The sequence below is a fragment of the Hydra vulgaris genome, chromosome 06 (genome assembly GCF_038396675.1).
Source record: "Hydra vulgaris chromosome 06, alternate assembly HydraT2T_AEP".
Classification (NCBI taxonomy): Eukaryota; Metazoa; Cnidaria; class Hydrozoa; order Anthoathecata; family Hydridae; genus Hydra; species Hydra vulgaris.
In genome coordinates this window covers 42,270,324-42,282,500 of record NC_088925.1, presented here as the reverse complement: position 1 = coordinate 42,282,500, position 12,177 = coordinate 42,270,324, and the positions used below count along the sequence as shown (strand labels likewise).

At 26.7% G+C, this 12,177-nt stretch overlaps 1 protein-coding gene across 2 annotated transcripts in view; it reads left to right on the top strand.

The window, feature by feature from the left end:
- Window positions 1-6,914, top strand: part of LOC100211098 (uncharacterized) — a 54,301-nt gene extending 47,387 nt beyond the window's left edge. The window contains exons 8-9 of one of the 2 annotated variants that reach the window (XM_065800173.1): window positions 5,727-5,765; window positions 6,357-6,914. In XM_065800173.1, coding sequence (XP_065656245.1) covers window positions 5,727-5,765; window positions 6,357-6,847 — 530 coding nt within the window. In that variant the 3' untranslated portion in view covers window positions 6,848-6,914. The remainder of the gene's footprint in view (window positions 1-5,726; window positions 5,766-6,356) is intronic. The other variant, XM_065800174.1, reaches the window with a different exon arrangement.
- Window positions 6,915-12,177: the final 5,263 nt, after the last annotated feature.

Here is a 12,177-nt window from a genome sequence, read left to right as displayed (position 1 = left end):
AGAACCGCGTTGTAATGATATTTCATTGTAATGATATTTCATTAACGCGTTAAAAATCATAGAAAAAGTTTTTTTTTCTCACTATAACAAAAGTTACAAATAAAATCTAAGTTCCTATTTGAAAAATCATTTTTATTATTTTTTAAAATATGAACTAAATTTTATTTTGAAAAAGATATTTTTTTCATAAAACGTAAAATAATATTCGTTTATTTGTTTATAATTTTACAGTGGGTTTTTGGTTATTTTATTAACTGTTAATAAATTTTTTCTTATTTATTTTGTGAACTCTTTTTAATAATGTTTTTAAACAATAGATTTTTTTTTATTATTATTTATTAGTTACCGATAACATATTCGTGAACATCGTTTATTTTCATAAGTTAAACGAACGTTAAACGAACAAGTCATTAAAACTTTACGTTATTGAATTAAAGATAAACAAAATATCTTATTAATAAAATATTTACATCAAAATAAATCGTGCATTTTTTTAAACTATTATGACAAAAAATGATTTTTATATTTAAAAGGAATTTATATATTTAATTCCTTAAGATAAATCTTAAAACACTTAATTTTTTTTAACTAATTTTTAACAACAACAAAAAAATTATTAAACAAACTGTTTCTTTAACAAAAAATCCATTAGTTAACAATTGCGGTAAAAATGCTTTTACTTGCAACTTTATTTCTTCTGAATAAACGTCACGTTAACGACTTCAAATGAATATTTAAATATTCTAAAAGATTAAGTTTTTGCGATGCGCAAAACTGCTGAACGCAGGCAAAATGCGAGCTGCGTAACGCTTCTTAAACAAGCTTCTTAAATTTATATATATATATATATATATATATATATATATACATATATATATATATATATATATATATATATATATATATATATATATATATATATATATACATACATATATATATATATATATATATATATATATATATATATATATATATATATATATATATATATATATATATATATATATATATATATATATATATATATATACGACGGTTAACCCTTTCTATACAAATTCTTTGTTTATACACTCGAAATATTTCTCCAAACGCAAGTCTGAAAAAGCTTACCCATTGTATTGTTAAAGTTTATGCTCCATCGTGGTTTCAAATAAAGAAATCTTTCGAATTGCAAGATTTCCCCAGATTCTGTTTTTCACTATTAATCAATTGAATCTTATTAAGTTTGATGATGTCAAAAGAATTGTAAAAAAAAACATTCAAGGTAAAAGGTGCTTTCTGTTTGATACCTGCAAATTTTCTCCACGCAATGGTTAAAAATAATGATGAGCAGATTAGGACTCTCGGATTTGAGACAGTACTCACTCTCAAGGAAACAGTTAACTTTTTTAAAATAGTTTTTCTATTTATAATTTATCAGGCATCTGTATGCAAAGCTTTTTTAAAAATCTATTGTGCTGTATTTTATAATATTAAGTTTTAAATATTATTAATTTTTTTTTGTTTTTCGCAAGTTTTTGAAAGTAACGATGTTTTTATTTTTAGAAACAAACCCAGTGGGCACAGAACGTAAAAAAGACGTCTTTTAAACGTCTTTTGAACGTTTTGGACGTCTTTTGAACGTTCAAAAGACGTCTTATTTAGGTCCTGTGCCCACTGGGAAAGCAGGTATGGAATAGAAAAGAAAATCCCTCAGCTGAATTGGAATGCTACAAGCTGGATATCTTTTATTGATATTGCTCATGTGAAATATATCCTTCAATGATAGAAGTTTGAGTTGCTTCAAACTCTACTTGAGATTGTCTATGAATTTCTTCAGAGCATCCCAATTGGTCCACTAAAATTTTGTGGACAAACTTTTAGTGGTTGTTTTTCCATCTAACTTTTTGAAAAGGGCTTTTAATGGGAGTTCATTCTGATAAAGGCTACAGCCTATTGTGTGAAGTTTCCTTCCTATCAACTCTTCTAGATTAACCACCAAGACACTCCTCCAACCTGTTTTGATGCAGTATTGTCTAAAAGAATAGTACGGATGCTCTCCAGACTGTCATATTCTTCAAGTACACTAAATGTCTCAAGAGCAAGAACATCCCCAGTAGCACCAACAACCGGTATTGTTCTGTGTATTAAGTAGATCACGTGAGATTTGCTATCCTCATGTGCAAAAGTAAGGTGATGCTCTGCAGCGACACATTTTGTTATGAAATTTTTTCCTTCAGAACAATTTGCTTTTAAGTACATTTTCGTGTTTTCATCTATCTTTTCCATCTAAACTAATTCAAAATAGTTGTGTCTTCTCTTCTGAATCTGCGTTTTTTGAAATTATTTGTACTTTTGTACTTTTGACTTTTGAGCTCTGTCTAATTTACGCCTATCCATTAGAATATTATTGATGTCAACTTCCGGTAGCAATAAATGCTTGATATGAGTAAGGTGTTTCCAAGAGATGTATGATATGGAGTAAGGTGTTTCCAAGAGCTGCCTGGAGATTTGAAGAACATCCGCCTCTGACCAGTTCTATTGCATATCTTGGAAACTTTTGAATACTATAATCTGCCTGAGTTCTTTTACTTGGTTTCCATTCATCCTGTTCCTTAAGTAAAAAATTAAAAATACTTATGATAACTGATTTTATTATTAATAAGCATAAAATATATATTAAACAATTAAATTTTTAAGGCCAAGCAAATAAAAATACCTGAGATGTTATTATTTCAGATATACATTCTGAGGGATCTGGTAATAAACTTAAAAGCTCACTATTAATATGTTTGTGATGTAATATATTTCCTTCCTTCTGTTCAATCTTGTTGTTTTGTTTTAAAGCAGATGAATCTACCGAAGACATCTGAAATAACCCTTTTGGTTCTGTTTTTAAAGGCTGGTCCCGTATGTAGGCTCTTTATTCTATTGGGACTTGCTTCTTTAGGGCATATGCAAGTAATGTGTTCCATTTTACTTTTTTCTTTTTTGCACTTTACATAAACATTGTTACATGACACAATATCCAATGAACAGCAACAAGCAGATATGTCAAAAAGTTTATCTAGTTTAGAATCCAGGTTTCGTTTGATATTTGCTTTAGCGTGTTTGCGGTTTATGTTTTTTACAGTTGCAAATAGATTTTTAATTTTTGTTTCAATAGATTTATTGTTTATTAAAGGCAATCGTGGATGGACAGATAACCATATAGATTTTAAAACACATGAAACATGCTTAAGAATTGCCCAAAAGTTTGGCTTAATGTCAGAACAATCTAAGAAGTAATAAAATTGAATTCATAAATTCGTGTCAAGAGAATTACGGAGGGCAACCTCCGTAATTCTCTTGACACGATCGCGTTTAGGGCCTTTTTTTTATTTTTGGCATTTTTTATTAAATTAGTAACACTTTATTAAAGTACTAAACTATTTAAATTTTGCACAAAATAATAACTTACTTGATAATAATATTTTTACAATTAGTATACTAATTTACTAGTAAAATGTGCTTATTGTTCACTTTAATCTATTTTAACTACATTATATCATTCTACAAAAGTAACATTTATAAAGTATAAACCAGTTAAGCATGTAAATCTAGTTGTATAGAATCGGGTGAATCGAAAAGTATATTTTAAGAAATATTTATTAGCCGCTTATAAATTTGATTTTTTGGCGTTAAGTTAAAAGCAGTCAGAGACCTAAATAAAGACTACGAAACTACGAAGTTAAATATTGTTTACAAACAAAATATAATACATGCGAGCTTTAAAAAATAAAGAAAAATAAATTTTATAAAACAGCGAAAAGTAGTTTATAAAGTATGCAAATCCACTAACTCCATCGAAGTTCCGCAAAAAAATATTCAGTTAAAACACTCAAGTTGACTATTTTTGTTACTTACATATAAATATTCAACTTTATATTGTTTAGCGGTACTAACATGCTAAAATCGACAAAATATATTTATATATATATATATATATATATATATATATATATATATATATATATATATATATGTCTGGAAAATTAAGAGGTGTATTATCTAGGATTAAATTTATAAACTCAAAAGGTCTTTTATTTACTGTGCATTTCATAAATTAATTTAGTTGATGGTAAACCAAGCAATGCTTAAAGTGTTAGAAATATGCAAGCTCATTTTTTCTGGTCAAGCAAAATTAATTGATACGTTTCAAACTAGATTGGCTCAGAAACATAGAGGTCTAGATGTTTTTTGCTCAATATAAGAAAAAACATACAATGAAGGGAAGAATTTTAGTATTGTTCAAGTCTATTGTTTTGAAATCTCATGACAAATTTTTCTTTTATTATAAGTGTAATTTTAATAAAATAAATAATAAACTAATTCTATGCCCTCATTGTTGTTCTCTAATAAGTTTGATATATCACAACAGTGTAATGAAATTGAGTGTTTAAAAACGCAATTTTTAGATCTAAAAAAATATTTATCTCTATCATACCTACTCAATTGCTCTTGATCAAGATAAAACTCTTGATGTTTTAGCTTTAAACATAACATTACATTTCTTTTTTGTAGATCATTTATTTAACGAATTAGAAGAAGGGTTTAATGAATTTTCTGGAACTGATGTAAAAAAATATTTGTAAAAGTTACATTGGAGTTTTCGCTTTTTTATACATTAGATTTGTAGCAAAAATTTTAGAATACTCAATCTGTTGTCTCATCCAATGTTTCAGATACTTGCTCTACAGAGTAAAGATTTTATCTTTACTCTGTAATGTCTATGCATTAAGAAAAAATTGTAAGAATTCTAAATGTTTTTTCCATTTCACATTTTAAGAGAATGGTGCTTAGAAAAGGTTTTTACCTATTATCAATTATTGACTTGACTATATTATAATTATTGTATTGTATTTTATGTTATTATTTAATGTATATTAACAATTTGGCTATAAATAGTGGATAAAAAACTAAGAAAAATGTGCATAATTGTCTATAAAGTCAACCAAAAAAATCTGGAAGAGAAGATAAACCCTTTATAAAATTAAAAATATTGTGCATAGACTGCTTATCAAACAAAGGAAAGAACCCAGAAATGGAGAGTTAATCTGTTTAATTTACGAACAGAAAAGCCTAGGCTTCACTTTTAATTAGTTTATTTTAGATATTCCTTCATCTGCCCCTGACTTTAAAAGTCAGGGGCAGATGATGGAATATCTCTGAGTAGCTCTGAAACTTTCAACAATAACTCCTTTATTACATTTCAAAATGCAATCAATCAAATGCATTAATTAATAACATTAGTTAAATTACTGCAGTTTTGTTTTAATATTAACTAATTAATATAAATTTAGTATTATTAAATTAATATTAGTTTTTTAAACACATTTTTATAGTTTTCTGATTTTAGTTTTCTTATTTAAAAAAAATCTTCTTGTCTGAGAGTGGTTGGAAACAGTATAATATTAAATTTTACAGGAAACTAAATTTACTTTTAGGATTTTACATGCTTTTAAATTGGTGTTACTTTAACAGAAACACCCCTTTAAAACCAATTTAGAACATTTTTTTTTGGATCGCATTGTATGACTGCTCTCATTAAACTATACTTGCTAGCTATGTTGTTGGAATATATTATAATCTTTCAAAATTTTATTTAAAAATACGATTGCTAAGTCACTAAGTCAATTTTTTAGTTAATTACTTAGTTAGTTGCTTTAACATTCTTTGATCATTAAAAATTATTTATTAAATAGGTAATGTTCTACTACCAAGTCCGATCATTCTTCCTAGAGGTAATTTAGCTGTTATTTAATTTTATTCTTTTATGTGTGAAATTAAAATATTTTATTTAAAGAGATTATATTTCTTGCAAAAGTCGCTTAGGTTTTACTTACTTTTTTTTTTGTATTAGTACGGCATCAATATTTGTAAAACTATATTTTGTTAAAAATTAATAAAACTATAAGGCATACTTTTTTATAATGTTAACATTAAAAATAAAACTTTAACTCAGAAGCGCCAACTAATACGTAAGCCAACAAGCATTAGTGCATAAATCATTAGAGAGTTTGGTTTAGTCACTTGTATGATTATCTATAGTAGCAATTAAGGATATTAGCAGGGCTTAATTTTATTGTCAGATGTTGGTGCTACACTAACATGCATAACAATCTTCTTGAATTTCAACTATGATTAATTTTCATTAACAGATAACTTATAATTAGTTATTTCCTCAGAGGGGTTGTCAGACAGGCAAAAGATCATCTAGGTATTTCCCTAAACTATTTAACCTTGCAAAAAAGTTAATCTTTGCACTGTGAATATGTAGACTTTTTTATGTAAGTGCTCTGTTTTTCTATGGCGAACGGTGTTACTTTTTTTAGATTTTATTGACGATCCATCAGAAATGATTATTAAAAGAAACAATTTGGTTGCGACAATATTACTTTTAAAGAAACAGTTCAGTGTTTCGTTTGAACTGAAGCCAACATTATATAAAACAGGATGGCATAGTGTTTTTCATATGACAATAGGTCAAAATGTTGAAAACTATGGCGATAGAAATCCAGGTGTATGGTTTAACAATGATGGGTCTGGAAAATTGCACATTGCGTTCAGTATAAACGGAAACGGCAATTATTTCTTCACTACAAAATCGTCATTACCCCTGAACGTTTGGTCAAAAATAGAAATATTTCAGAGACTTGAATTTTTAGTATATGTTTTTGAAGTAAAGATTAATGAAAATATCGTGTTTACTATCAATAATAACGATGCACGCAATTTTAAAAATGTCAAAGTTTACGTTAGTGATCCATGGTATGATGCTCAACCCGGTTTAGTAAAAAACGTCAAAATTACCAACAGCATTTAAGTAGACAATCTTGCGTAAAAGGAACTTGTAATACTGTTTTGTTGTTAAAAATAATATTTTTTTAGTAGTCTTTGTTCGTATTTGATCTTATAGCGTTAGTGACTCAACAGGGCCCAATATTGATCGACTGCTAGATCTTGTCACCGCTAGTTAGTTAAATTATAATAAATTAGCAAGATAAATACATATGACAAAATATAAGTATCAAGAGTGTTTATATATATATATATATATATATATATATATATATATATATATATATATATATTGCTAAAATAAAATTTTTATTTAATATATATTCAGTATATATTTTTATTTTATATATATAACAATATATTTCTATATTTTAAGAAGAGATTAAAAGAATTATTCAAAAGCATCGAAATATAAATTTCTTTTACTTTTCTATTAAAAGAGTTTTACAAGGAAATGCAAAATTTTTCAATATTATTTGGCTCCATAAAAAAGCTCTACGAAATGGAATGCAAGATTTGTCATTATTTGATTTAAATTTCGGTTATTGTATAAAACTATTAGTTCGCAATATATATATATATATGTATATATATATATATATATATATATATATATATATATATATATATATATATATATATATATATATATATATATATATATATACATATATATATATATATATATATATATATATATATATAAATATATATATATATATATATATATATATATATATATATATATATATATATATATATTCTATACATGAATATAAATCACCAAAAGAAACTGGGTATAGGTTGAAAATATTAACCTCATAGATTGCTTCAGCTGATAATTTAAAGAATTTAACTTTCCATTTGAGGGACTTCCCCAGATAACATTGCCATAACTTATATAACTGTGAATCAAAGACTAAGATAATTAAATTAAAGCGTATCTCATTAAGTTGCTTATTTATTTATATGTATATATTACTAATGTGGTATTTCCACGTAAGATTTTTTTTTTTTAAATTCATTTATTGATTTAATTGAATTTTCCACGATACATTTTTCTATACAATGTTATATCCGAAGATAATGTTGGCTTAGCATAGGAACAGCCAAAAGCAATCATTAGGACTAGTCCAAAGTAGCATCCATTATTAACCAACATTTTTGCGTACTCAAGCGCTAAGTTGGCAGTGGCGGGATTTGAACTCGTACAACAGTCCGGGTTTTAACTTTTCGTTTGACGCTCTAACCAATTGAGCTATCCAGCCACATTTTCATACACAGTGACATCTAAAAAAGGCGTATACAAGACTCGTTTTGTTTTAATCTATATCCAACACAGGTATTTAACGCACTAGCATGTTTTTTTGAAACCAGATGTAAAAGAATACATTTGGTTTTTTTTGGTGTTTCGCGAAAGTTTATTTGATTTGAACCTGTTGGAAACTTTCTTTAATTGAAAGCTGATATCGAGAAACAATTTGTTTATGCTATTGTTGGATAGAAATGATTAGTGTCATCAGCAAACATTGTCAAAAAGTTCTAAAGAGATCATTAAATAAAAGAGATCATTAAATAAAACTTTACTTGTGATATCATATGGTTTTAATTTTTTAATGAAAATTTTGTGATCCATAGTATCAAAAGCTTTCTTAAAAATTCCGAAATAAATTGTGATTTTTCAGTCTTTTTATTTAAGTTTTTGTTTACTAATTTACCTAAAAGTTGATCTTAATAAACAAATAGCAAATATATTAAAACTGAATAATAAAATTTTTTGAAAGATGATTAGTTAATAAAGTTTAATAAGTAATGTGTAAAAATTTTGAAGCACATAAAAAAACGCTAAAAGATTTGCTTGGTTAGTTTTATGAGAATTTCTGTTTAATTTGGCTACTAAGTCATATTCAAAAGTTAAATTCCAATGTCAAATCCAATCCCCGGGTGCCACGTTAGTGGGTGCAAAATGAGTATCAAAACTAATTATACAATTTTGTTTTGATAAAGACTATTGAATCTTAATAAGTAAGGCGGTTTGGAAAATTTTGATAACTAAAAAGATTTTTGGAAACGTTAAAAATCCTAACCGTTTCAACTTTGTTTGCGTCATTTTGGGATTTGCTACTATGTTTTTTTTGTGGAAATATTGCAGACAGAATGCAGCGCATTTGTCTTGATGCTATAAGTGTATGTAGGTGATTCTAAAACTGACACAAATTGTCCAAGGTACAAATTCAGAAATATTGTTTATTTGAACAACTACGAGAAAAGAAAAGGTTTGTTATGATACTTGTATGATAAATAATATGCAAGTTTTTACACTTGGCTAATTGAATAAAGGTGCCGAATGTGGAATACCATTTTCATTTTATCAAAAGTATACTGTAAGAAAAAAACAATAAAACATTTAATACTGAAGTAGTCTTTATGAGTTACTGTGATTACTTTTATAAAAATATTACCAAGTTCATTTTTTCATTTTTGATCTCCTGATGTGGAATATTACTTAACTAAAAAATTACTAAATGTGGAATAGACAGTTTTGCTGTAATATTAACCTATAGTATTCAGATTTACAGAAGAAACAATAAAACGAAATATGTAAACTTATTTCAATTAGAAAGATTAATATTGATCATTGTTTGTTAATGTGGAATACTCTGTATTAGCTCTCTTCCTTGCATTCCACATTAGAGCAATGCCTAGTTAAAACTGCCGTTAAAATAATAAAACGCAGTTTTTAACAGATAAACTAAGTATACAGTATAATAAAGTAGCATTTCTGTTTGCCTGCCTCAAATAATAAACTCCATGACTTCTCTAAGAAAAATCACAGTAAACTTTGCTTGCATAGATTTAAAAAAAAACTGTAAACACCAAGTAACACATGCGATATTTTAAGGCTATGTTTTCACTTGAGATTTGGACTACGTGATCGAATAACTTAAAATGCCACCACGCATAATATTCAGCTATTATTATGTAGATGCTTCTATGAATTTCTGAAAAACACCAGTATTCCGCATTATGTTACTATTCCACAATCGGCACCTTTAATTGTAATATCAACTGTTTATAACTTCGATAATATTGTACGACTTGTAATAGTATACAATTAGGATTTTTCTTGAGATAAATTTTTACTGGAAATTAATTATTGTTATTATTTTTGATTTATTTGCATTTAAAAATAAGAAATACAAAAAGGTGGTAGAGGTAATATCAAAATTACTCTTGTGTAACACCGAAAGAAAAAAAACTAGTTAAAACAGTGTGCAATGGTAATGAGCATTGTACTTTTTTAAATTTGATTTGAACAAAAATAAAGTGGACAAGTTAACAATATAATCAGGCAGAGAATTCCATATCTTTATAATTTTTTTACAGTAGAAAAGTCTTCGCGTATTATTTTTACATTTAACACGTGAATAAAGTTTTTAGGCATGACGTCTTGTAGGATAGTAAGAGAAATGTAAAAAACTCAGAAAAGGTAGATCGACAAGTTTGCGTATAATTTTATTTGTTATTCATTACAAGATGAAATTTTGTTCTACGGCATTCAAGAGGTTCTAGATTGAAGATATTGAGTCTTGAAGATATTGAGTCTTGAAGAATAATCTTTATAAGAAATACAACATCTTTTACAGGCACTTCTAGTAAAAGATTTCTGAACCTTTTCTAACCGATGTATATCTAAGATGAGAATTCCGCACAGAGGTACTATAATAGGTTGAATATAAACTTTATAAGCTTTGATCAGAAACTTGAAATTGTTACTGATGAAGGATTTTAAAAGCAATTAGGAACGAGAATGTGTCTTGCTTGCAATGAAAGAACAGTGATTAGAAAACTTCATATCCGAAAATACGACTGCACCGATATCTTAAATTGAATTATTAGAGTATTAATTTAATGGTAAAGAACTGTTTCCATAGCGCAGATAAAAACATTTTTTAGTTACTATATTAAGTTGCCAAATTTTTGACTATTCTGAAAAATTAATATAGGTATTGATAAACTATATGTTGTTTCCATCATTGCTTGCTTGATATAACATGATATCATCAGCAAACAACTTAATGATGCAATCACCATCAATACATAAAGTTACATTGTTTATAAAAACTAAATATAAGATTGGTCCTAAAGCAGTCCTTTGAGGTATTCCGCTCTTTACAAGGATTTTGTCTGATGTAAAACATTGAGAACGATTTGTTAAAAAATTGGTCATCCAGTTTAGCTATTCATACTGGATACCATAACAATGCAGTTTGAACAGTACTTTAAAGTGAGTCACAGAATCAAAGGCTTTCTTTTTGTTAATAACAAATCGATTATTCTAATCAATTAAAAAAATTTAATGTAAGAGTTATGGAATGGTGCCTCAAACATAAGCCAAATATACAGTTTTAGTAATTGATGAAATCCTAAAGCAGATTTTCATTACTTTACTTTCTTGACGATTTGTGGACTTGTCCGCGCAAAATAAACATCAGTATAGCAATTGAAAAGTGTTGAAAAAATTATTCAACATCCAATTATTTTTTTACGACAATCAAAATTCCTGTAACAGACTTCATCATACTTCGGAAAATTGAGCGTGTCTTGGTTAACAATACATATACCTTAAATAGTGAACAACCAGTGCTGATATTAGGCCTCAGCTAAGCCAAAAAGTTTTTTTTATTTTCTCCGCTGGAACCCAAAGTAAAATGAAACTGATATTGTAACCAAAAAATTAGACGAGTTGTTAGTGGGTGGTTAAATTGCTACATTGTTTCAAAAGTTAAAAAACCGACTAAAACTAAACTTATTTTTTTTTTGGCCCGATGGCAAATAGCCAGATCACTTTAGATACCGTAAAATTGATTAAGTTTGATCACTTAAGCTTTGAACATTCATATCTTAGGCATAAGTTAACTTTATTTAAAACTTAAATACACATATTACTATACCGTTAACTCAAATTTGTAAAAACTAAATTATGAAAATAAAAACTAGCATTTGATATTTTGTTTCAAATGAGAACAGCAAGTTTTACTGAACTTTTTATCTCACAAGTTCGGTCACTGTATACATTCCAATCAAAACATCGCAATTTAGTAAATTTAACTTCCCAATAACGCTTTACAATATCACAAATTTAACATTCAAATAATACAAAGCAATAAGATATTACCATAACACAAATTTAACATCAAAAATTATATTAACTCATTTCCTAATGTTATTTTAAAATAAAATTACGAAACAAAAATTGTTTAATTAAATTAAAAATTTTTTTTTTTCTTTTTTGACAATTTTGATTAAAAAAGTTTATTAAAAAGTAATAATTACTTTTAGCAAACAAATTTA